At 52.9% G+C, this 26,519-nt stretch overlaps 1 protein-coding gene across 1 annotated transcript; it reads right to left on the bottom strand.

The window, feature by feature from the left end:
• Positions 1-586: 586 nt before the first annotated feature.
• On the bottom strand, positions 587-21,270 carry LOC140255159 (antigen WC1.1-like). Its single transcript, XM_072342489.1, has 26 exons — positions 21,204-21,270; positions 20,756-20,999; positions 19,388-19,968; positions 18,891-19,205; positions 18,428-18,745; positions 18,024-18,338; positions 17,389-17,703; positions 16,910-16,966; positions 16,508-16,822; positions 16,273-16,308; positions 15,869-16,000; positions 14,794-15,207; positions 14,307-14,559; positions 7,484-7,493; positions 6,989-7,397; positions 5,672-5,977; positions 5,174-5,488; positions 4,712-5,029; positions 4,308-4,622; positions 3,673-3,987; positions 3,194-3,250; positions 2,792-3,106; positions 2,557-2,592; positions 2,153-2,284; positions 1,078-1,491; positions 587-843 (listed from the first exon to the last, which is right to left on the bottom strand). The coding sequence occupies exons 1-26, from the start codon at positions 21,268-21,270 to the stop codon at positions 587-589; spliced, it is 6,561 nt and encodes a 2,186-aa protein (XP_072198590.1).
• Positions 21,271-26,519: the final 5,249 nt, after the last annotated feature.

Here is a 26,519-nt window from a genome sequence, read left to right as displayed (position 1 = left end):
CCCCAACACAAGGCCAACACAAGCAGTGCTTGGAGCTGGACTCCTCCTAGAAATATAGCCCCGCTACATTAAGGCAGTATCCCATCGTAGGCTTGGAGAAAAAGCTGTACGTAGAAACAAAACAACATAAGGGTATTCACTGCTTTGCACTAGCAGGCAGCTGCTTCTAGGAAAGAAGGGATTTGTCACATACAATAGTTATTTCTGACTCCTCAACTCCTGACTTCTCCCCTTCCTCCTCCTTTTTATTGCTGAACACTGTGTTGAGCAAGATGGAGAATAGGGATAGGGAACCCTTCCTATTATGCACTCTGTCTGCTCCGAGTCAGGGACATTACTAGAAAACCTCCGGACCTTGTTTACCCCTCTGATTATTATTCTTTACTGATAGTTCAGACTGGCAGTGATGGAATTGCTGCTGGAGATGTAGCATGTAGATCCAACTGACACATGGGCAGTGAAGCACCAGCTCTGGATCAAAACTTCCAAGGTGTTTTAATAAAAACAAATATAGACAAGATACAAAAACAGGGTAATAACACTAGAGGAAATGCCACACTACTGCTGCCCATGGGAAAAAGAGACCTCACAGCTCTCTAAGCAGCACCAGCTTCTCTTCCTTTGCAGCTGCACTCAGGTTCATGGCAGAGATGGGTTCTCCTTGCTCGGGGCTCAGGGATCCTTCTGTGCCCCTCTCCAGTTTCACAGTGCTCATATCCCCATCGGGATGTGCCAGAGTCACCTCTTCAACATCATCATAGCCCGTGCTCCTCAGGAACAAGGACAAGGTATCTCCACCTGCTCCAGAGCCTCCACTATTTCTCTGGGAGTGCAGACTCACCCCTGCAAGCAGTAAGACAAGCGCTGTGGTTTGTTCCATAGGATACCTCTTCAGGGCTGTCCATCTCATTCCTTCCTTTTTCTCACTGGCCATGTCCAAGACCCATTTCCTCCAAGGAAATGTCCCTGGGCAGGTTCCCCATCATAAGAGGCTGGGCTCATGGTACTGCAGCAATTCACCTAAGACAGGGAACGGTATGTGGTAACTAGCAGAGCTGCATCTCGTTTCCTTCTTACCTCTGACTGCATCCCTGGGCTCCTCTCCCTCCTCTTGTGTCCTGGGCACTTCCAAGTGACCCTGCCCAGAGTCAGGATCATTCTCACGTTCAGGAACCTCCTTGGCATCATCGTAGCCATCTTCTGGATCACCTCTGGGCACGACAGCAATGTCTAGAAGGAGAAGGGATCTGGTGACGGTGAGAAGTAACATTCCATGAGGTGCAAGACGGGGAATGTGCAGGTGGTGGAGCTGAAAGACTGGTATTGGCGGGGCAGTTGAGGCCAGGGGCAAGGGAAAGGTCCGTGCAGATGTGCCCTCAAAGGGCCTGCACTCACCTGAGTGATCAAACATTGTCTGCTTCTCCCATGCAGAGCTGTATCCGATCTCCTCATACACAACCTCAGGGAAGGGCTCCTCAGTTCTCCTGGAGCCTGAGGACAAAGGTAAGTCTGTCCTGGGGATGGGTAGAAAGGGATGGGACTCTGGTTTTCTCCCCACACCCTGCTCCTGGGATCAGCCCAGGGCTGGCTGTTTGGGCACTGCTGCCACATCCCCTTTGAGAATAACAACCTGGTATGAGAGAGCATTAGCCTCACACCAACCTGTCAGAGACAACCTTCATGCTTCCTTGGCCTCTGTGTTAGATCCCACTGCTGACCCCTGGAGCTGACCTCTCTCTGCCCCTCAGGTCCATAGCATGACTGTGCCCAACACAACACAGTAGCCGGACAACAGAGCAATGGACTGTATCCCATGCTCCTCCTAGCACCTGCTCTGCCCCAGAGCCCCCTCCACTGCTGCCATAGTGCAGACAGTGGAACATCTTTGGCTGGCTCCTCTCTACTCCCATCCCTACCAGTGTTGCTTTGTTATTTCTTCCCTTGCCCCAACTTTAGCTCCCTCTGCTTCTGGCTTCTCCCCACCTCTTACTTGCTTGGGGCCCAATGTCCGGGCTGTCAGTGGAGTGCTGTGGGACAAGAAGCAGCACATGCTCCTGTTCCCAAACTTTACCCATGCTCCTTGTTGACACTCCCCATCACTGCCAGCCCAATCAGGAGGCATCTCCCCCAAAATTAGTGGGACAGGACCTACCTCTGCGCTGTGCCTTGACTCTTTGCCCAGCCAGGAGGGCCAGGAGCAGGCAGAGAAGAGCCCCCAGGATAATGCAGATGACAACAGGCACAGAGGCTTTCCCTCTGTCAGTTGGATTACCCCGGGGGAAATCTGCAGGGGAAGGAACATGGTGGTGGATGCACCAGGGTTTGGAGAGAAAAGGGACAGTACATCCCAGCCCTTACCCCAATCGTGCAAGGCAGCAGGGGTTGGGGGCCAGGGGCTGGGTGATGCAGCAGCTCCTATCCTCTGGGCACCTTACAGCCCCTCCCCATCCCTAACAGCTTTGCAGCTCTTCCTGGGCATTTCACACCCCGATAGAGAGACTCCTCCCCGTGGCTGTGGGTCACAGCATGGCCCATTCCCAGGGGTGGACGCCTTACCTGCTGGTGGAGGGAATGCTGTCATCCTGGGTGAAGCTGCAGAGGAGAAGAGCAGAGCAGAGGGTGTGTGTACAGTAACAGGGAACCCCCTGGCACACATCTCCAGCAAGCGCCACCTGAATTGTCCCTCCTGCGGGGCTGGGCAGGGTGTCTGGGACAGTATCCAGGGCCTTGCTCTGGTCTGCTCAGGACTGTGGGCGGGACCCGAGTAAGAAGGGCCAGCTCCATCACTCACCTAAGCACTGCACTCCAGCATCTTCCTTATGCCGGCAGACACCGCTGTCTCCAGGCCGGGCCCAGCAGTCCTGCAGCGACAGCTCCGTCCCTCTGCATTCCACTTGCTCCAGCCAGATGAACCCTGTACCCTCCCCAAATGCAGCCTCACCCAAGGCAGACACTGCAGGGCCACAGCCCAGCTGCCGGCATACCACCTCAGCGTCCTGCATGTCCCATGAGTCATCACACACTGTCCCCCAGGAGCCGTGGTGCCAGACCTCCACTCTGCCCGAGCAGCTGTCCTTCCCTCCCACTGCACGGATCTTCTCCCTGTCTGCAGATGCAGAATCTTCCCATGTGGCACCAGCACAGCTGGGGCAGCCTTGCCAGGCTGGGAGCCATGTGGAGAAGCTGTTCTTACCTGTGCACGTGGTGGAGTTGGGGCATGCTGCCACCAGAGGCCTTTCTGGCTGTCTCCCTGCAGAAACAAACGTTGTAGTGAAGGGGCTGAGGGTTGTGCAGAAGAGAGCAGAGCTGGGCTTGTCTTACACCTCACTGCGGTCACAGCAGCAGCTGAACCCCAGTCACAGAAAGGACGTACATGGCACTGCAGAGGGACCCAGAGTACTCATCCTCACAGAGTGCCTGGATCACAGAGCAGCAGGAGGGGAGACTCCTCATAGCCTGTCCGGTCTCTTCTGAGACCTCCCCTGGAGCTGCCTCTGCTTCCCCTGGGCACTGCTGATGAGCAAGTGTGGCTCTGACAGCTGAAGCGGCCTATTTGCCACCAGCAGCAGAAGGGATTGGCATGGGCAGAAAAAGCCCCTCCAGGCCCTTTCTCTGTGCCAAGCAGGTGGCAGGAGCTGGGGTGGCACTGGTGCCAGTGTGGCTCATAGTTACCACTGCAGGCGATGTTGGTCACGTCTCGCAGGTCATCGCATGACTGTGGGTCCCAGGGTGCAGAAGGACACTGCCAGAAGGATCTATTGCTCTTCCCGCACTCGATGCGATCCAGCCACGCAATGCCAGAAAGCTTTTCGTAGCGTGAGCTCGTTTCCAGGGTCCCGCTGTCCCCACAGCCCAGCTGCTTGCACACCAGCGGTGCCGTTTCATCAGTCATCGAGTTGGAGCAAACACTCCCCCACGTCCCGTTATAGAAAACCTGCAGGCTCCCGGAGCAGCCATCACTGTTCTCCAGCCTTAGGGCCACGAACTCTGCAAAGAAGAAAGACCCGGGACAAACAGGCTGGTCCAGCTCCGGGAAGCACAGGTTCCTTTGCACTCTTGGACTCCCCGCACACTCAGGAGCATGGCCAATAAGTCCCCTTTGCGCCTGAGGATGGAGAGGTCCCAGATGTGCACCCCCACTCGCTGTCGGAGCGGCCGTGCTGCCCAGATCCCCCCAAGGGGGGCCAAACAGAACGTCTGCATGCAGACACCCCCAGGACAGCGTCGGGCAGCGGCCCCTCGGTCGCACGCTCGGCTCTCCCCATCCTCCCCGGCCCAGGGCCAGCAGCTCTGCTCCCAGCACAGACCTGAGCAGACAACTCCCGCGTCCTCCTTGTGCCCGCAGTCATGCCGTCCCCAGGCCTGGGCGCGACAGTCCCACAGAGTGGCTTCAGTCCCGGAGCAGTTCACTCCATCCAGCCAGATCTGCCCGGAGCCCTCCCCAAACCGGGCAGAGCCGGCAACCTCCACGGCCCGTCCACAGCTCAGCTGGCGGCAAACGACGTCGGCGTCGGCCGAGTCCCAGGCGTCGTCGCAGACCGTGCCCCACTGGCCCTGGTAGTAGACCTCCACTCTCCCCGCACAGCGTCCGCCCCCGTCCACCAGCCGGACCCGCCGGCTCCCTGCAGCGGGGAGAAGCCCCGGCCGTCAGAGGCCGCCTGCCTGTCTGTGCACGGCTGCGCCCGTGCGACGTACGTGCAGCGCCGCTCACCCCGGCACACGGCCCCCACGTCCTCCATGATGCCCGTGGCCTCGGGCAGGGAGGTGTTGCAGAGGCTCAGGCTGGCCTCGTGGCCTGCACAGTGCACCCCACGCAGCCCCACGGGGCCTGTCCCTCGCTGGGCCCTCGGCGGGATGTAGGCTCCCTCCGCCTCTCCACAGCGCAGCTGCCGGCACACCACTCTGGCTTCCTCCATGTCCCACTGGTCATCCAGCACTCTGCCCCATGTCCCGTGCCACAAGATCTCCACGCGCCCATCGCAACGGCTCCGTCCGCCCACCAGCCGCAGGGACACGGGCTGAGCGAGGCCTGCGGAGAGCAGAGGAGCCTGGCACCCTGAAGGGCTTCTCCAGGGGCAGCTGCGGCCTAGTGCTGCCGTGAGGGCCCCAGCCTGGGATGACCGGGGCACACGGGGGCCAATGGATTTAGCACAGCGTTTTTTCTAGCACACACCTGAGCAAATGACAGCAGCATCATCCTCATGAGAGCACAGTGAGGCCCCCAGGACAGTCACCGGGCACTGAGCCAGGTGGGCTTCGCTCCCATCGCAGTGGAACCAGTCACTCCAGACGGGGCCGCTTCCACTCCCAAAATGCCCTCCTTTAGGAATGGCCTCCGCAAACCCGCAGCCCAGTTGACGACAGAGAACGTGGGCATCCGGGAGGTCCCAGCGGGAGGCACAGAGGGTGCCCCAGGTCCCCATCACCTGCACCTCCACCCTGCCTGCACACTCCGTGCTGCTGTTTGCCAGCCTGAACCCTGTGTACCCTGGGAACAGAAGAGGAGGGTTTGTGCTCTGGTGTTCTCGGGACCTGGAGAAGCCAAAGGGACATTGTGCCCTTCTCCTTCTGCACTACTTCAGCGTGGTAAGACCACAACATTCATTCACTTCTCACACCCCGTCCCTGTCTCCAGCACAACCCCATGTTCAACCCCACCCCGAGTCCTCACTTGTGCAGGTGACATGAGTGCCATTTGGGTGGGCACAGGACTGGGTGGTGGAGGATTCCTTGAGGCAGGAGATGAGGACAGATGAATTCATCACATGCAGATCTCTGTCACAGATGGGACTGACTTCTTCATCCAAAGGAGTTTCTCTGGGCAACAGCAGGGCTTTGCCACACAGCAAATCCCAGCAGACAACATCAGCAGCTTTCGGACCAAAGTGTGAGTCACAGACAGATTTCCACTGTTTTCCATCGTGGAACTCCACGTGACCTGAGCAGTCACTGTCTCCTCCAACAAGCCGAATAGGTCCTGGGGCAGCCAAAGACACTTGTGAGCTCTCTGGCACTTCCATTCTTACATTCTCGTCTCCAAGGCTGCCACATGCAGAGCCCCACAGCCATCCCAGCACCTCTTGGTGGGTGCTGGTGGCACAAGCACATCAAGGAGTCCCTGCTGCTGCTCAGAAACCAGCCCTGCACCTGTGGACTTCTTCCTCTCCAAAGCCCACAGCCACAGGCACTGCTCAGGCAAACTTCTCCTGTCCTGGACCCCCTGCTCTGCCTGATCCCAGCCCCCAGCACTGCAGTGAGCACAGCATGTGGGTAATGGGCCCAGAAACTGCAGATATTTCAGCCTGCTCTGCCCTGCCAGGCTCTGGCAAGGCAAAGGAACCCCTTGGAGCTGCCAGAAAAGTTCCCCATTCCCAGATGCCTCGGGCTGTTGGGGCATTGCTATTGTATGGGACGCCACAAGTGTCCAAGCTGTGGTTTGGTTGTTCCTGCAGTCAGTGCCGGCATCAGCCCCTGCTACACTGCCTGCCTGGGGAGGGGTCCTCATCCAGGGCCAGAATGCAGTGCTGGTTGCATGTGTCCCCAGCCAATGGACAGGAAGAGGGTAGGACAGTGGTCCTAGAGCTCATCTCCAAGCCGCTCCTTTGCCTTGGCCAGGAGATTTGTGCCTGCTAGAGCCCAATCCAATCATTCCCAGCCACCTCATACCCTTCTCAGGGACTTATGTGGCCACTTTAATTGCTGTCATTGTGATGGGTGATCAGGAGGAGACAGATGGGAACCAGCAGACACTATGGCAGGGATGTAGGGGATTCATCTCCTCACCCCAGGCACCAAGCAAGGGTTGGCTGAGCCACCTCAGGGCCAGAGAGGATGCCAGTACACTGCGACTCACAGTGGGCCTTCCCCAGGGACCAGCAATTGACAGTCTCAGCTCATCACCACAAGTGGTACACCAGGCCTTCTATGGCACCTGCTCCTTGATTCACCTGAACTGGCCACAGAAATGGAGATTAGGCTAGTCCCTTACCTGAACATGTAACTCCGGCGACCTCAAAATTAAAGCAGTAATCTTGCGTGCGTGTGCAGTCAGACAGTGTGTTCTCATAGCCTTTACAGTCAACATGATTCATGTAGTAGCGGTCAGATGCGTATTGAAGAGCTTCTATAGCAGACCCGCAGTTCAGCTGCCTACACACCACTGCAGCGTCGTTCATGTCCCAGTTCTTGCCACATATGGTCTCCCACTCATTGTTGAATTTCACCTCCACTCTCCCGGCACATTTCATGTTTTCATTTGCCAGCCTCACCTCCACAACCCCTTTGAACATTAACATGGGACTCATCAGGAGAGTGCTGAGCCCCGCACTACGGGTTTGGGTTCTGCCCTGCTCGGCCATTCTCCCAGGCCCTGAGGTCCTTTCTCCTGTTGTCTGACCCTGGGAAGACGCTTCCCAGAGAGACCCCAGTGACCCCATTGGTGCCTGCTTCCCCTGGACTGTGGGACAAGGGAAGGAGAACTTACCTCCGTACGGCTGCACAAAGAAGAGTAACCACAGCACCTGAGGTGACAGGAGTACGGCGGTCCCCATCTTGAGCCTCTTGTCCTCTGGCACAGCCTTGCTGTGCTCCACTCCCTGCTACAGCTCCTGGGGACTCCTGGGAACACTCACAACAGGAGAGCAATATATATCTACAAATACTTGCCCAGAAGCAGCAGCAGCCAATTGAAGCAGCAGGCACCTTTTTAGACATTATCGGCAGTAATCTCCCCTCTGACGCTACTCAGCTCTCCAATGAACTCCTCCAGTGCTGTTTATGACCATATATGAGGGACTGGGGCCACTGTGGGTGTCACTTTGTTCTGGCGGGCACCAACATGGTGCAGCTCTGGCTGCGGGGAAGGTGGATCTGTCAATTTTGCACCCCGCAGGAACACTGAGCATTTCTTGAGTAGAAAAGTTCAACAGCTCAAGATGTGACAGTCCAAACACCCACGTGCTGCGGGAACCATGAGGATAGGACTGCACCAGGGCTGCATCGAGACGGGAAGGGATCAGCCCTTGCCTTGCTACCCATGGGAGCACCAGAAAGGACCTTGCTCAGGGCCAGAGACCAGTCCTGGGAGTGCTGGCTTGCCTGTCCTCCCTGGAGAGCCCCACTGAGGGTTCCTGCCAGGAGTGGGAGCTGGGACAGGCCCTGTCCTGGCAGCAGACCTGCAGCCTATAGACTCAGACGCATCCTTGGCTCTAGGAGTGTCATCCAGGGCCATTATTACCCGTGTTGTGTTGGAAGCCAGAGCCTGACAGACACTTCAGGTTGTTAAACCACAGCTGACGTCACATCCTGAGCAGGCAGAAAGACAGTGGTTTCTTCTTAGCCCTGTGCCCAGGTGCATCCCTGCAGTGCCCCTGAACCACTTCCACCACAACCACATCAAATGAGGCTTCAGGGGAGGGTCCTTCAGTTTGAAGTCAAGGGAAGGGGACGATGAAGGGGATAGAAAAGGGTAAAGGCGAGAGGAAGGAAGGTAAATTGTTGGAAAAGACCGCGGGAGACGTGCCTCATATATCATGGTCAACAGGTCTCAGTTTATTAGGTGTAACAGCATCTTGTTTATACAGTCAGTAATAAGCTCATGCATATTGCAAAAGTAAAGCTCAAGATTGGTGGGTTATACATTACTTCATTTGACCTTTGTGATTAGTCTTATGGTTACTTTTCTTCATAGCTATGCCTTCACATTGCTACACATCTTGTTTTTCCCTTTAGGCCGTCCTTGTTTCTCGCTACATATTTTGTCCTTAGCTACATATCCTGTCATTCACATCCTGATATCTCCTCATTGTTGCCACTAGTCACATACCTTCTCTTACAATTTAACTAATGGAATCTCATCATGTCCTTTCTCACGAAGCCACTCTGCACAAACACTCTCCACAGTAAATAACGTTTTATCCATTTAATACCTGTTTTTATTTCTACCTATTTAATTTCTCTCTCACTATATATATGTGTATATGTGAGCATACAAATGTATACATGTATACCTATACATGAAGGCCGCTCTGAAAGTAATGCATCCTATTTCATTATGTTGGCCCATGATATCGGAGGCAGATGGTAGTAGTATGGCAGTAAAGGTTGAACATTGCCACCGATAGTCCATTCCATGTTGTTGCTGTGTGACAGACGGCAGCAGAGGGGCACTGTGTCAAAATGGTGTCTGACATGGAAGTGCTGATGAAGCAAAGGTGTGCCATTGAATTCCTTCATGCAGAAAAATTACAGCCATTGTCATTCACTGGCACTTGCTGAATGTTTATGGAGACCAAGCAGGGGAGGTGACCACAGTGAGGCAGTAGGTGTGTTTCATCAGTGATGACAGCAACAGTGAGTCACCTCCTCTAGTGCAGACGTTTATGAGTGCAGCGATAATGGTAGTAATTGTGCTGAGAAAGAGCATTCTGTTGCTGAGAACTTGCTCTGTCAATTAATGCTGTTCTGTCCTTTGTATCTGTTGTAATTTCCAAGGAAATTAATAGTAAGCATTACTTTCAGAGCAACCTATGTGCATATGTATCGTTACCAGACTGTCTATCTATTCATAAAATGCACATTCACAATATATTGAAGCAACCATATATGTACATTAATCTGTACGTTTTGCATATATTTTTTGTATTGTATATAGAAGTATGAATTTTTATAGCTAAACACTTCCAGGTCTAAAGGCCATCTCAGAGATTCCTGAGAACACAGAATCATAGAACCATAGAACATCCCGAGTTGGAAGGCATCCCCAAGGAACATCAAGTCCAACTCCAGGCTGCACAGAGACCTCCCTAAAAATTAAAGCTTATGCCTAAGAGCGTGTATGGGAAATTGGTAACCACAGCCTGAACCTCTGATTAATCAGCTGAGGCAAGTGTCGGGTCAGCTGTGGGAGCACAGGTGAGAGTGATGTAGCTGTGCTCCCGGAAGGGGTGGAGCTTGACTCCACCTCCTGGAGACCTCATTTAAGGGCTGACCACCACTAAGGCAGCATCTCTTGGAGACTGCTCCCTGGTGGTGATAGCTTCAGTGTTTCCTAGTGTAAGGTATTCTTATCAGTGAGTTTTTCTTCATAAATATCCTTTTGGATATCAGTTACCATCCTTGTATCCTTCCTTCTTATGGAGCATATTCTGATTGCTTCCTGAACTCTTGTCAGGTTTGATGCTGTGACTGCATTGCTGGGGAGGCTGTTCTACTGCACAACCATCTTCTGGTGAGTAACGTTTTGTTGTTATCCAACCTGATCTCCTCCCCTGTTGCTGCTTCGTAGTGCTCCCTTGGGTCCCATCAGTGGTGAGTAGTGAGAACAGATCAGCATCTCTCCCTTTGCTCCCCCTTAGGAGAAAGCTGTGATGAGGTCGCCCCTCAGCCTCCTTAAAGTTGAACAAACCAACTGAATTCATCATATGACTTAGTCTCCAGACCCTTTCTTATCTTTGTTGCACTACAAGTGTTGTACAAGTATCACATGCAGATGTAGGACAATGACAAGAAGGGTCTGACAAATTCTAATGTTTCATGGGCCCATCAAGCTACAGACAGCTCACTCTTATGTTCCTGGTATACCAGATCCACATCTTTTTTTAAAGCCTGGTCCACTTGCTCAATATTCTGATGTTCTTCAGTGATTCAGTATGTGAGCACCAATATATCATAGCCTGACATCAATATTATCGGCCCAGGTAGTGATGACTCATCTGTGCTGCTGCACTTTGGCAAGTCGTGGCTTCCCACAAGCTTCTGGGAGGGCTGAGAGCTATAATGGACCACTTGTACTGAGGATGTTGGGTGCTAGGTCTTGGAGACTCTGGGATGCCAATTTAGCAGAAGGCACTGGCAGAATTTGCACCAGAAGACAACCATCCTGGTCCTACTCAGACTTACAACCTTTGGGAGGAGATAAAGTCTCCAAAGCACATGCAGGGAAGTAGGTGGGGAAGTCAGTGTGAGTTGCTCCATCCTTGGGAAAAGACAAACCCGTTTCTGGGATTGTCTTTGCGCAAGGACCTGAGTGCATTAAGGGGGTGATGCAAAAGGTTGGGGATATCAGGTGTGTGCCTTTAGATTTAAAACTGGGTGAAACTCATGTGATGTGAGTTGCATATTGTAGGAAAACACTGCTCAGCCATGGACAGGTCAAGTTTCCAAGACAGAGAGAACCCAATCTGCAAGTCTAACTACTGTAAAAATGGAATGTTAGCAGTATTGCTGCCAAGAATACATGCCATCTGACGAAGCTTTCCATTGCAATGGAAAGACAAGTTTTGCTCTGTCTAGTTAGTTACTCCTCCACACAGGAGGCTGCAGGCAGAGGCAGAAGACAACAAAGAATCACAGGGCAGCTCGTAGTAGTAGTTATATTAGTACAGGTTGCAAAGAGAAGCCATGGGGTCATGGTACACAGACTATTGTGTATGTGTTTGTGTATGTGCTTGTGTTTGTATAAACGTGTATTGTAACTGCAAAGACAAAGAGATGTGTCTCAAGACCCTGTGGACCTAAGAAACAAGGAAATCCTCCCATTTAAACCACTGCTGTCCCTTTTTTTCTTAAGTTGGAGTCCATTGCTAATTCAACAGGTCTTGAAACTGTGAAATGCAGAGTTAGGAAGTAGTAAGAATGGACACAACACACAATGGTGCTAGAAAGCTTTTTATTTTTATTAAGGAACTGAGGTACTCCTTATATGTAAAATACCCCTACTGCTTTACATGGCGTGCAGGCTGAATGAGAACACTTAGCTTCACGGGCAAAGGCACTGCTTTGAAATGCTTGGTTCCTCACTTAGTAACAAGCGAGAGTCAGCTGCTGCACAGAGATAAAATAAACAGCTGGTAAAAACAGGAGAGCTGCAGCCACTGCTGTCTGAGATGTCTTTGTGGCTCTCACTGCAATCTCTCAGATGAAAGCAATCTCACTGTCTGGAAGCACCTATGAAACACCCAGTGCACGCTGTGTAAGGACTATATCTGTACTCCTATTGAAACCAAAGGAACAAGTAAGGGAAAGGTCCACTAACAGAGGAGCAACAATCCAGTAAAACTGGATTTAGGAAAAGTGCCTGCCTCGCCTCTTGAAACTTCTTCCTGAGAGAAGTTTTTCTAGCTTAACAGAGCCACGCATATTCCATTTGAATATTGAATATTGAATATTCCATTTGAAAAACCTGTAGATGTTAAACTCTGATGTCCTCCTCAGAGAGAACTTTGACTTAATTGATGATTTCAGAGCAAAGCTTTGCCTTTCCAATCTCCAGTGCAGTGTCCAGTATTGTCCTGATTATTATTCCTTACTGATAGTGGGGGTAGGGGGGGGGTGTTTGTGTGCAATGCTGGACCTGTTGCACGCCAATGCGAGTGAACTGATTGGTGACATCAGGATTGGAGGCTGCCTGGGCTGTAGTGACCATGAGATGGAGGAGTTCACACCTATGAGGGATATGGGACAGACAAAGAGTACAATCAGAAAGCTTAGATTTAGGAAAGCCAAATTCCAGCCCTTCGGAGAGTTGGTCAACAAAATCCGCAGGGAATCTGACCTTAAGGACAAGGGAGTAGAGCGGAGCTGGCAGGTCTTTAGGGAAGTTTTCCTTAGGGCACAAGAGCTCTCCATACCCAGGTATAGGAAGTCAGGAAAGGAAAGCGATAGTCCAGCATGGCTGAAATGGGGCCTGCTGGTCTGACTGGGGAACAAGAAGAAAATGTGGAAGCAGGGACAGATAATCTGGGTGGAATATGGGGATGCTGCTAGGTTGTGTAGGGAAGGGGTCAGGAAAGCCAAGGCCCAACTGGAACTGGACGTGGCAAGAGGCACAAAGAAGACTAAGAAAGCCTTCTTTGGCTTCCACATGGACTTTGCTTGTTTTGTTGTTGTTTGTTTTTACCTTTCATTAAACTCCTCCTTATCTCAACCCGTGATTTATTGGTTTATTTCTGTATTTGAAAGAGTAGTGTTGTGCATCTCCAGGCTGTCTTTTGTCCTTGCTCTCCAGCCTCAGATAGGACAGAGCAGCTGTCGAGAGAAGAGCAGTGGCCTGTGGTTGCTCCTGCAGCAACCCAGTACCCATCTGAGGGGCATCATGTTGAGATCCTGACCCTCTACACTGCTGCCCACCACCAAATGAGAGACACTGTCTGGCTGCAGAAAGCCCACAGGAGAGTGAATTTACCAGAGTGAGACTCCTCGTGCTGGAGTACTTGAGCACCACGAGCACAGTATCCCGGGAAACTCACTTTGGGTCAGGCTCCAGTCCTGCATCTATGCAGGGAAGAGTGGGTCTGGGACTGGGATGAGGGGCAGGCTCAGGGCTGGGGCCAGAAGAAGGGGAGCTCCAGTCTCAGAGGCAGAGGGGTGCAGAACTCCCCATGATTACACTGGGAGCGGCGGGTCTCACGGCAGGACACGGGGCAATGATGCTGTGGGAGGAAGTGCTGGAGATAGCTGCCTCAGAGCCTCTGCTGCTTGAGGGCCAGATGCTGATGCAGTACTGTTGAGTTGTGGCTGTTCCCAGCAGGGGAACACCTAAGGCGCTTTCCAGACTGCAGCAAAGGAACATGTGGAGACCTGGCAGCAGGAGCAGAGATGGCAGTTTGGGTACCAGGTCCTACCCAAGAGTCAAACAGTTCTCCCTGCTTAGCTCCCAAGGCAGAGGTTTCTCTGCTCATCTGTTCTGTGGCAGGTGAAATCCTTGACCCCGGCTCAGTTTCTAGCAGTGCCTGCTTCAGGAGAGGAACACAAAATCTCTTCCATGGAAATCTGGCCAAGCTCTGGGAATGAACCTTCTCCAGAACATGGGCTGGACAATGGTCTTAGGCTGCAGCTTACATCTCCTCTCAAGAGTCTTTTTCCTCCTCTGTCTCCCAAAACAAGAAGGAAACGTTCTCCCCCCTGTTAAAAGTCAAAGGCAGCAGGAGGACCCTCCCTCAGAGGAGCATCATGAGACCTTGTAGACAGCTGCTTTGGCTTGAAACTCTCCTTCTGGGAGGAGTGATGGAAATGTCTCTGTGAGCAGGAATAGTCCCCATGCACCACGTGCTCTCAGCCCCAGAGCTTGAACCCAGTACCACTATCCCACCAAAATACCCATTACACATCACTGTGTCTTTGTGCTCTACTTCCCTTGACCAGCCCCAAAGATCCAACTGACACATGGGCAGTGAAGCACCGGCTCTGGGTCAAAACTTCCAAGGTGTTTTAATAAAAACAAATATAGACATGATACAAAAACAGGGTAATAACACAAGAGGAAATGCCACACTACTGCTGCCCATGGGAACGAAAAGAGACCTCACAGCTCTCTAAGCAGCACCAGCTTCTCTTCCTTTGCAGCTGCACTCAGGTTCATGGCAGAGATGGGTTCTCCTTGCTCGGGGCTCAGGGATCCTTCTGTGCCCCTCTCCAGTTTCACAGTGCTCATATCCCCATCGGGATGTGCCAGAGTCACCTCTTCAACATCATCATAGCCCGTGCTCCTCAGGAACAAGGACAAGGTATCTCCACCTGCTCCAGAGCCTCCACTATTTCTCTGGGAGTGCAGACTCACCCCTGCAAGCAGTAAGACAAGCGCTGTGGTTTGTTCCATAGGATACCTCTTCAGGGCTGTCCATCTCATTCCTTCCTTTTTCTCACTGGCCATGTCCAAGACCCATTTCCTCCAAGGAAATGTCCCTGGGCAGGTTCCCCATCATAAGAGGCTGGGCTCATGGTACTGCAGCAATTCACCTAAGACAGGGAACGGTATGTGGTAACTAGCAGAGCTGCATCTCGTTTCCTTCTTACCTCTGACTGCATCCCTGGGCTCCTCTCCCTCCTCTTGTGTCCTGGGCGCTTCCAAGTGACCCTGCCCAGAGTCAGGATCATTCTCACGTTCAGAAACCTCCTTGGCATCATCGTAGCCATCTTCTGGATCACCTCTGGGCACGACAGCAATGTCTAGAAGGAGAAGGGATCTGGTGACGGTGAGAAGTAACATTCCATGAGGTGCAAGACGGGGAATGTGCAGGTGGTGGAGCTGAAAGACTGGTGTTGGTGGGGCAGTTGGGGCCAGGGACAAGGGAAAGGTCCGTGCAGATGTGCCCTCAAAGGGCCTGCACTCACCTGAGTGATCAAACATTGTCTGCTTCTCCCATGCAGAGCTGTATCCGATCTCCTCATACACAACCTCAGGGAAGGGCTCCTCAGTTCTCCTGGAGCCTGAGGACAAAGGTAAGTCTGTCCTGGGGATGGGTAGAAAGGGATGGGACTCTGCTTTTCTCCCCACACCCTGCTCCTGGGATCAGCCCAGGGCTGGCTGTCTGGGCACCGCTGCCACATCCCCTTTGAGAATAACAACCTGGTATGAGAGAGCATTAGCCTCACACCAACCTGTCAGAGACAACCTTCATGCTTCCTTGGCCTCTGTGTTAGATCCCACTGCTGACCCCTGGAGCTGACCTGTCTCTGCCCCTCAGGTCCATAGCATGACTGTGCCCAACACAACACAGTAGCCGGACAACAGAGAACTGCACTGTATCCCATGCTCCTCCTAGCACCTGCTCTGCCCCGGAGCCCCCTTCACTGCTGCCATAGTGCAGACAGTGGAACATCTTTGGCTGGCTCCTCTCTACTCCCATCCCTACCAGTGTTGATTTGTTATTTCTTCCCTTGCCCCAACATTAGCTCACTCTGCTTCTGGCTTCTCCCCACCTCTTACTTGCTTGGGGCCCAATGTCCAGGCTGTCAGTGGAGTGCTGTGGGACAAGAAGCAGCACATGCTCCTGTCCCCAAACTTTACCCATGCTCCTTGTTGACACTCCCCATCACTTCCATCCCAATCAGGAGGCATCTCCCCCAAAATTACTGGGACAGGACCTACCTCTGCGCTGTGCCTTGACTCTTTGCCCAGCCAGGAGGGCCAGGAGCAGGCAGAGAAGAGCCCCCAGGATAATGCAGATGACAACAGGCACAAAGGCTTTCCCTCTGTCAGTTGGATTACCCCGGGGGAAATCTGCAGGGGAAGGAACATGGTGGTGGATGCACCAGGGTTTGGAGAGAAAAGGGACAGTACATCCCAGCCCTTACCCCAATCGTGCAAGGCAGCAGGGGTTAGCGGCCAGGGGCTGGGTGATGCAGCAGCTCCTATCCTCTGGGCACCTTACAGCCCCTCCCCATCCCTAACAGCCTTGCAGCTCTTCCTGGGCATTTCACACCCCGATAAAGAGACTCCTCCCCGTGGCTGTGGGTCACAGCATGGCCCATTCCCAGGGGTGGACGCCTTACCTGCTGGTGGAGGGAATGCTGTCATCCTGGGTGAAGCTGCAGAGGAGAAGAGCAGAGCAGAGGGTGTGTGTACAGTAACAGGGAACCCCCTGGCACACATCTCCAGCAAGTGCCACCTGAATTGTCCCTCCTGCGGGGCTGGGCAGGGTGTCTGGGACAGTGTCCAGGGCCTTGCTCTGGTCTGCTCAGGACTGTGGGTGGGACCCGAGTAAGAAGGGCCAGCTCCATCACTCACCTAAGCACTGCACTCCAGCATCTTCCTTATGCCGGCAGACACCGCTGTCTCCAGGCCGGGCCCAGCAGTCCTGCAGCGACAGCTCCGTCCCTCTGCATTCCACTTGCTCCAGCCAGATGAACCCTGTACCCTCCCCAAATGCAGCCTCACCCAAGGCAGACACTGCAGGGCCACAGCCCAGCTGCCGGCATACCACCTCAGCGTCCTGCATGTCCCATGAGTCATCACACACTGTCCCCCAGGAGCCGTGGTGCCAGACCTCCACTCTGCCCGAGCAGCTGTCCTTCCCTCCCACTGCACGGATCTTCTCCCTGTCTGCAGATGCAGAATCTTCCCATGTGGCACCAGCACAGCTGGGGCAGCCTTGCCAGGCTGGGAGCCATGTGGAGAAGCTGTTCTTACCTGTGCACGTGGTGGAGTTGGGGCATGCTGCCACCAGAGGCCTTTCTGGCTGTCTCCCTGCAGAAACAAACGTTGTAGTGAAGGGGCTGAGGGTTGTGCAGAAGAGAGCAGAGCTGGGCTTGTCTTACACCTCACTGTGGTCACAGCAGCAGCTGAACCCCAGTCACAGAAAGGACGTACATGGCACTGCAGAGGGACCCAGAGTACTCATCCTCACAGAGTGCCTGGATCACAGAGCAGCAGGAGGGGAGACTCCTCATAGCCTGTCCGGTCTCTTCTGAGACCTCCCCTGGAGCTGCCTCTGCTTCCCCTGGGCACTGCTGATGAGCAAGTGTGGCTCTGACAGCTGAAGCGGCCTATTTGCCACCAGCAGCAGAAGGGATTGGCATGGGCTGAAAAAGCCCCTCCAGGCCCTTTCTCTGTGCCAAGCAGGTGGCAGGAGCTGGGGTGGCACTGGTGCCAGTGTGGCTCATAGTTACCACTGCAGGCAATGTTGGTCACATCTTGCAGGTCATCGCATGACTGTGGGTCCCAGGGTGCAGAAGGACACTGCCAGAAGGATCTATTGCTCTTCCCGCACTCGATGTGATCCAGCCACGCAATGCCAGAAAGCTTTTCGTAGCGTGAGCTCGTTTCCAGGGTCCCGCTGTCCCCACAGCCCAGCTGCTTGCACACCAGCGGCACCGTGTCAGCAGTCATCGAGTTGGAGCAAACACTCCCCCACGTCCCGTTATAGAAAACCTGCAGGCGCCCGGAGCAGCCATCACTGTTCTCCAGCCTTAGGGCCACGAACTCTGCAAAGAAGAAAGACCCGGGACAAACAGGCTGGTCCAGCTCCGGGAAGCACAGGTTCCTTTGCACTCTTGGGCTCCCCGCACACTCAGGAGCATGGCCAATAAGCCCCCTTTGCGCCTGAGGATGGAGAGGTCCCAGATGTGCACCCCCACTCGCTGTCAGAGCGGCCGTGCTGCCCAGATCCCCCCAAGGCGGGCCAAACAGAACGTCTGCATGCAGACACCCCCAGGACAGCGTCGGGCAGCGGCCCCTCGGTCGCACGCTCGGCTCTCCCCATCCTCCCCGGCCCAGGGCCAGCAGCTCTGCTCCCAGCACAGACCTGAGCAGACGACTCCCGCGTCCTCCTTGTGCCCGCAGTCATGCCGTCCCCAGGCCTGGGCGCGACAGTCCCACAGAGCGGCTTCAGTCCCGGAGCAGTTCACTCCATCCAGCCAGATGTGCCCGGAGCCTTCCCCAAAGCGGGCAGAGCCAACAACCTCCACGGCCCGTCCACAGCTCAGCTGGCGGCAAACGACGTCGGCGTCGGCCGAGTCCCAGGCGTCGTCGCAGACCGTGCCCCACTGGCCCTGGTAGTAGACCTCCACTCTCCCCGCACAGCGCCCGCCCCCGTCCACCAGCCGGACCCGCCGGCTCCCTGCAGCGGGGAGAAGCCCCGGCCGTCAGAGGCCGCCTGCCTGTCTGTGCACGGCTGCGCCCGTGCGACGTACGTGCAGCGCCGCTCACCCCGGCACACGGCCCCCACGTCCTCCATGATGCCCGTGGCCTCGGGCAGGGAGGTGTTGCAGAGGCTCAGGCTGGCCTCATGGCCTGCACAGCGCACCCCGCGCAGCCCCACAGGGCCTGTCCCTCGCTGGGCCCTCGGCGGGATGTAGGCTCCCTCCACCTCTCCACAGCGCAGCTGCCGGCACACCACTCTGGCTTCCTCCATGTCCCACTGGTCATCCAGCACTCTGCCCCATGTCCCGTGCCACAAGATCTCCACGCGCCCATCGCAACGGCTCCGTCCGCCCACCAGCCGCAGGGACACGGGCTGAGCGAGGCCTGCGGAGAGCAGAGGAGCCTGGCACCCTGAAGGGCTTCTCCAGGGGCAGCTTCGGCCTAGTGCTGCCGTGACGGCCCCAGCCTGGGATGATCAGGGGCACACGGGGGCCAATGGATTTAGCACAGCGTTTTTTCTAGCACACACCTGAGCAAATGACAGCAGCATCATCCTCATGAGAGCACAGTGAGGCCCCCAGGACAGTCACCGGGCACTGAGCCAGGTGGGCTTCGCTCCCATCGCAGTGGAACCAGTCACTCCAGACGGGGCCGCTTCCACTCCCAAAATGCCCTCCTTTAGGAATGGCCTCCGCAAACCCGCAGCCAAGTTGACGACAGAGAACGTGGGCGTCCGGGAGGTCCCAGCGGGAGGCACAGAGGGTGCCCCAGGTCCCCATCACTTGCACCTCCACCCTGCCTGCACACTCCGTGCTTCTGTTTGCCAGCCTGAACCCTGTGTACCATGGGAACAGAAGAGGAGGATTTGTGCTCCGGCTTTCTCAGGACCTGGAGAAGCCAAAGGGACATTGTGCCCTTCTCTTCTGCACTACTTCAGCGTGGTAAGACCACCACATTCATTCACTTCTCACACCCCGTCCCTGTCTCCAGCACAACCCCATGTTCAACCCCACCCCGAGTCCTCACTTGTGCAGGTGACATGAGCGCCATTTGGGTGGGCGCAGGACGGGTTGGTGGAGGATTCCTTGAGGCAGGAGATGAGGACAGATGAATTCATCACATGCAGGTCTCTGTCACAGATGGGACTGACTTCTTCATCCAAAGGAGTTTCTCTGGGCAACTGCAGGGCTTCGCCACACAGCAAATCCCAGCATACAACATCAGCAGCTTTCGGACCAAAGTGTGAGTCACAGACAGATTTCCACTGTTTTCCATCGTGGAACTCCACGTGACCTGAGCAGTCACTGTCTCCTCCAACAAGCCGAATAGGTCCTGGGGCAGCCAAAGACACTTGTGAGCTCTCTGGCACTTCCATTCTTATGTCCCACCTCATCTCCAAGGCTGCCACATGCAGAGCCCCACAGCCATCCCAGCACCTCTTGGTGGGTGCTGGTGGCACAAACACATCAGGGAGTCCCTGCTGCTGCTCAGAAACCAGCCCTGCACCTGTGGACTTCTTCCTCTCCAAAGCCCACAGCCACAGGCACTGCTCAGGCAAACTTCTCCTGTCCTGGACCCCCTGCTCTGCCTGATCCCAGCCCCCAGCCCTGCAGAGACCACAGCATGTGGGTAATGGGCCCAGAAACTGCAGATATTTCAGCCTGCTCTGCCCTGCCAGGCTCTGGCAAGGCAAAGGAACCCCTTGGAGCTGCCAGAAAAGTTCCCCATTCCCAGATGCCTCGGGCTGTTGGGGCATTGCTATTGTATGGGACGCCACAAGTGTCCAAGCTGTGGTTTGGTTGTTCCTGCAGTCAGTGCCGGCATCAGCCCCTGCTCCACTGCCTGCCTGGGGAGGGGTCCTCATCCAGGGCCAGAATGCAGTGCTGGTTGCATGTGTCCCCAGCCAATGGACAGGAAGAGGGTAGGACAGTGGTCTGAGAGCTCACCTCCAAGCCGCTCCTTTGCCTTGACCAGGAGATTTGTGCCTGCTAGAGCCCAATCCAATCATTCCCAGCCACCTCATACCCTTCTCAGGGACTTATCTGGCCACTTTAATTGCTGTCATTGTGCTGGGTGATCAGGAGGAGACAGATGGGAACCAGCAGACACTATGGCAGGGATGTAGGGGATTCATCTCCTCACCCCAGGCACCAACCAAGGGTTGGCTGAGCCACCTCAGGGCCAGAGAGGATGCCAGTACACTGCGACTCACAGTGGGCCTTCCCCAGGGACCAGCAATTGACAGTCTCAGCTCATCACCACAAGTGGTACACCAGGCCTTCTATGGCACCTGCTCCTTGATTCACCTGAACTGGCCACAGAAATGGAGAATAGGCTAGTCCCTTACCTGAACATGTAACTCCGGCGGCCTCATCATAATAGCATCTATTTTGCCTGTGTGCGCAGTCAGACAGTGTGTTCTCATAGCCTTTACAGTCAACTTCATCCATGTAGTCGCGGACAGATCCGTATTTAAGAACTTCTACAGCAGACCCGCAGTTCAGCTGCCTACACACCACTGCAGCGTCGTTCATGTCCCATGAGTAGCCACATACGGTCTCCCACTCATTGTTGAATTTCACCTCCACTCTCCCGGCACATTTCGTGTTTCCATTTGCCAGCCTCACCTCCACAACCCCTTTGAACATTAACATGGGACTCATCAGGAGAGTGCTGAGCCCCGCACTACGGGTTTGGGTTCTGCCCTGCTCGGCCATTCTCCCAGGCCCTGAGGTCCTTTCTCCTGTTGTCTGACCCTGGGAAGACGCTTCCCAGAGAGACCCCAGTGACCCCATTGGTGCCTGCTTCCCCTGGACTGTGGGACAAGGGAAGGAGAACTTACCTCCGTACGGCTGCACAAAGAAGAGTAACCACAGCACCTGAGGTGACAGGAGTACGGCGGTCCCCATCTTGAGCCTCTTGTCCTCTGGCACAGCCTTGCTGTGCTCCACTCCCTGCTACAGCTCCTGGGGACTCCTGGGAACACTCACAACAGGAGAGCAATATATATCTACAAATACTTGCCCAGAAGCAGCAGCAGCCAATTGAAGCAGCAGGCACCTTTTTAGACATTATCGGCAGTAATCTCCCCTCTGACGCTACTCAGCTCTCCAATGAACTCCTCCAGTGCTGTTTATGACCATATATGAGGGACTGGGGCCACTGTGGGTGTCACTTTGTTCTGGCGGGCACCAACATGGTGCAGCTCTGGCTGCGGGGAAGGTGGATCTGTCAGTTTTGCACCCCGCAGGAACACTGAGCATTTCTTGAGTAGAAAAGTTCAACAGCTCAAGATGTGACAGTCCAAACACCCACGTGCTGCGGGAACCATGAGGATAGGACTGCACCAGGGCTGCATCGAGACGGGAAGGGATCAGCCCTTGCCTTGCTACCCATGGGAGCACCAGAAAGGACCTTGCTCAGGGCCAGAGACCAGTTCTGGGAGTGGTGGCTTGACTGTCCTCCCTGGAGAGCCCCACTGAGGGTTCCTGCCAGGAGTGGGAGCTGGGACAGGTCCTGTCCTGGCAGCAGACCTGCAGCCTATAGACTCAGACGCATCCTTGGCTCTAGGAGTGTCATCCAGGGCCATTATTACCCGTGATGTGTTGGAAGCCAGAGCCTGACAGACACTGCAGGTTGTTAAACCACAGCTGACGTCACATCCTGAGCAGGCAGAAAGACAGTGGTTTCTTCTTAGCCCTGTGCCCAGGTGCATCCCTGCAGTGCCCCTGAACCACTTCCACCACAACCACATCAAATGAGGCTTCAGGGGAGGGTCCTTCAGTTTGAAGTCAAGGGAAGGGGACGATGAAGGGGAAAGAAAAGGGTAAAGGCAAGAGGAAGGAAGGTAAATAACGTTTTATCCATGTAATACCTGTTTTTATTTCTACCTATTTACTTTCTCTCTATATATATACGTCTATATGTGAGCATACAAATGTATACATGTATACCTATACATGAAGGCCGCTCTGAAAGTAATGCATCCTATTTTATTATGTTGGCCCATGATATCAGAGGCAGATGGTGGTAGTATGGCAGTAAAGGTTGAACATTGCCACCAATAGTCCATTCCATGTTGTTGCTGTGTGACAGATGGCAGCAGAGGGGCACTTTGACAAAATGGTGTCTGACATGGAAGTGCTGATGAAGCAAAGGTGTGCCATTGAATTCCTTCATGCAGAAAAATTACAGCCATTGTCATTCACTGGCACTTGCTGAATGTTTATGGAGACCAAGCAGGGGAGGTGACCACAGTGAGGCAGTAGGTGTGTTTCATCAGTGATGACAGCAACAGTGAGTCACCTCCTCTAGTGCAGACGTTTATGAGTGCAGCGTGCACACTCTTGCTCATCTCTGGTGAAAATGCAGAGATAATGGTAGTGATTGTGCTGAAAAATAGTTGCTGGGAACTTGCTCCGTCAAATTGATGCTGTTCTGTCCTTTGTATCTGTTGTAGTTTCCAAGGAAATAAATAGTAAGCATTACTTTCAGAGCAACCTATGTACATATGTATCGTTACCAGATTGTCTATCTGTTCATAAAATACACATTCACAATATATTGAAGCAACCATATATGTACATTACACTGTACGTTTTGCATATATTTTTTGTATTGTATATAAAAGTATGAATTTTTATACCTAAACACTTCCAGGTCTAAAGGCCATCACAGAGATTCCTGAGAACACAGAATCATAGAACCATAGAACATCCCGAGTTGGAAGGCATCCCCAAGGAACATCAAGTCCAACTCCAGGCTGCACAGAGACCTCCCTAAAAATTAAAGCTTATGCCTAAGAGCATGTATGGGAAATTGGAAACCACAGCCTGAACCTCTGATTAATCAGCTGAGGCAAGTGTCGGGTCAGCTGTGGGAGCACAGGTGAGAGTGATGTAGCTGTGCTACCAGAAGGGGTGGAGCTTGACTCCACCTACTTGAGACCTCATTTAAGGGCTGACCACCACTACAGCAGCATCTCTTGGAGACTGCTCCCTGGTGGAGATAGCTTCAGCATTTCCCAGTGAAGGCATTTTTATTGGTGAGGTTTTTCTTCATAAATATCCTTTTGAATATCTGTTACCATCTTTGTATCATTCCACCTTACAGAGCATATTCTGATTGCTTCCTGAACTCTTGTCAGGTTTGATGCTGTGACTGCATTGCTGGGGAGGCGGTTCTACTGCCCAACCATCTTCTGGTGAGTAATGTTTTATTGATATCCAACCTGATCTTCTCCCCTGATGCTGCTTCATAGTGCTCCCTTGTGTCGCATCAGTGGTCAGTAGTGAGAGCAGATCAGCATTTCTTCCTTTGCTCCCCATTAGAAGAAATCTGTGATGAGGTCACCCCTCATCCTCCTTAAAGTTGAACAAACCAACTGAATTCATCATATGACTTAGTCTCCAGACCCTTTCTTATCTTTGTTGCACTACAAGTGTGGTACGAGTATCACATACAGACGTAGGACAATGACAAGAAGGGTCTGACAAATTCTAATGTTTCATGGGCCCATCAAGCTACAGACAGCTCACTCTTATGTTCCTGGTATACCAGATCCGCATCTTTTTTTAAAGCCTGGTCCACTTGCTCAATATTCTGATGTTCTTCAGTGATTCAGTATGTGAGCACCAATATATCATAGCCTGACATCAATATTATCGGCCCAGGTAGTGATGACTCATCTGTGCTGCTGCACTGTGGCAAGTCGTGGCTTCCCACAAGCTTCTGGAAGGGCTGAGAGCTATAATGGACCACTTGTACTGAGGGTGTTGGGTGCTAGGTCTTGGAAACTCTGGGATGCCAATTTAGCAGAAGGCACTGGCAGAATTTGCACCAGAAGACAACCATCCTGGTCCTTCTCAGACTTAAAGCCTTTGGGAGGAGATAAAGTCTCCAAAGCGTGTGCAGGGAAGTAGGTGGGGAAGGCAGTGTGAGTTGCTCCATCCTTGGGAAAAGACAAACCCGTTTCTGGGATTGTCTTTGCGCAAGGACCTGAGTGCATTAAGGGGGTGATGCAAAAGGTTGGGGATATCAGGTGTGTGCCTTTAGATTTAAAACTGGGTGAAACTCATGTGATGTGAGTTGCTTATTGTAGGAAAACACTGCTGAGCCACGGACAGGTCAAGTTTCCAAGACAGAGAGAACCCAATCTGCAAGTCTAACTACTGTAAAAATGGAATGTTAGCAGTATTGCTGCCAAGAATACATGCCATCTGACGAAGCTTTCCATTGCAATGGAAAGACAAGTTTTGCTCTGTCTAGTTAGTTACTCTTTCACACAGGATGCTGCAGGCAGAGGCAGATGACAACAAAGAATCACAGGGCAGCTCGTAGTAGAAGTAGATATATTAGTACAGGTTGCAAAGAGAAGCCATGAGGTCATGGTTCACAGACTATTGTGTATGTGTTTGTGTACGTGCTTGTTTGTATAAACGTGTATTGTAACTGCAAAGACAAAGAGATGTGTCTCAAGACCTTGTGGACCTAAGAAACAAGGAAATGCCCCCATTTAAACCACTGCTGTCCCTTTTTTTCTTAAGTTGGAGTCCATTGCTAATTCAACAGGTCTTGAAACTGTGAAATGCAGAGTTAGGAAGTAGTAAGAATGGACAGAACACACAATGGTGCTAGAAAGCTTTTTATTTTTATTAAGGAACTGAGGTACTCCTTATATGTAAAATGCCACTACCGCTTTACATGGCATGCAGGCTGAATGAGAACACTTAGCTTCATGGGCAAAGGCACTGCTTTGAAATGCTTGGTTCCTCACTTAGTAACAAGCAAGAGTCAGCTGCTGCACAGAGATAAAATAAACAGCTGGTAAAAACAGGAGAGTTGCAGCCACTGCTGTCTGAGATGTCTTTGTGGCTTTCACTGCAATCGCTCAGATGAAAGCAATCTCACTGTCTGGAAGCACCTATGAAACACCCAGTGCACGCTGTGTAAGGACTATATCTGTACTCCTATAGAAACCAAAGGAACAAGTAAGGGAAAGGTCCACTAACAGAGGAGCAACAATCCAGTAAAACTGGATTTAGGAAAAGTGCCTGCCTCGCCTCTTCAAACTTCTTCCTGAGAGAAGTTTTTCTAGCTTAACAGAGCCACGCATATTCCATTTGAATATTGAATATTCCATTTGAAACACCTGTAGATGTTAAACTCTGGTGTCCTCCTCAGAGAGAACTATGACTTAATTGATGATTTCAGAGCAAAGCTTTGCCTTTCCAATCTCCAGTGCAGTGTCCAGTATTGTCCTGATTATTATTCCTTAGTGATAGTGGGGGTAGGGGGGGGGGTTTGTGTGCAATGCAATGCTGGACCTGTTGCACGCCAATGCGAGTGAACTGATTGGTGACATCAGGATTGGAGGCTGCCTGGGCTGTAGTGACCATGAGATGGAGGAGTTCACACCTATGAGGGATATGGGACAGACAAAGAGTACAATCAGAAAGCTTAGATTTAGGAAAGCCAAATTCCAGCCCTTCGGAGAGTTGGTCAACAAAATCCGCAGGGAATCTGACCTTAAGGACAAGGGAGCAGAGCGGAGCTGGCAGGTCTTTAGGGAAGTTTTCCTTAGGGCACAAGAGCTCTCCATACCCAGGTATAGGAAGTCAGGAAAGGAAAGCGATAGTCCAGCATGGCTGAAATGGGGCCTGCTGGTCTGACTGGGGAACAAGAAGAAAATGTGGAAGCAGGGACAGATAATCTGGGTGGAATATGGGGATGCTTCTAGGTTGTGTAGGGAAGGGGTCAGGAAAGCCAAGGCCCAACTGGAACTGGACGTGGCAAGAGGCACAAGGAAGACTAAGAAAGCCTTCTTTGGCTTCCACATGGACTTTGCTTGTTTTGTTGTTGTTTGTTTTTACCTTTCATTAAACTCCTCCTTATCTCAACCTGTGATTTATTGGTTTATTTCTTGATTTGAAAGAGTAGTGTTGTGCATCTCCAGGCTGTCTTTTGTCCTTGCTCTCCAGCCTCAGATAGGACAGAGCAGCTGTCGAGAGAAGAGCAGTGGCCTGTGGTTGCTCCTGCAGCAACCCAGTACCCATCTGAGGGGCATCATGTTGAGATCCTGACCCTCTACACTGCTGCCCACCACCAAATGAGAGACACCGTCTGGCTGCAGAAAGCCCACAGGAGAGTGAATTTACCA

This window comes from Excalfactoria chinensis, chromosome 7 (genome assembly GCF_039878825.1).
Source record: "Excalfactoria chinensis isolate bCotChi1 chromosome 7, bCotChi1.hap2, whole genome shotgun sequence".
Classification (NCBI taxonomy): domain Eukaryota; kingdom Metazoa; phylum Chordata; class Aves; order Galliformes; family Phasianidae; genus Excalfactoria; species Excalfactoria chinensis.
Note: the sequence above shows the minus strand (reverse complement) of the source record. Positions and strands in the feature narration are given on the sequence as shown.

Excerpts from the sequence above, each read along its gene's own strand:
- LOC140255159 (XM_072342489.1), bottom strand. The coding sequence starts at position 21,270 with ATGGGGACCGCCGTACTCCTGTCACCTCAGGTGCTGTGGTTACTCTTC. Across the intron at positions 16,823-16,909 it reads CAACTCCACCACGTGCACAG|ACAGGGAGAAGATCCGTGCA; the intron begins GTAAGAACAGCT and ends CTGCATCTGCAG. Across the intron at positions 5,030-5,173 it reads TGCTGCTGTCATTTGCTCAG|GCCTCGCTCAGCCCGTGTCC; the intron begins GTGTGTGCTAGA and ends TGCTCTCCGCAG.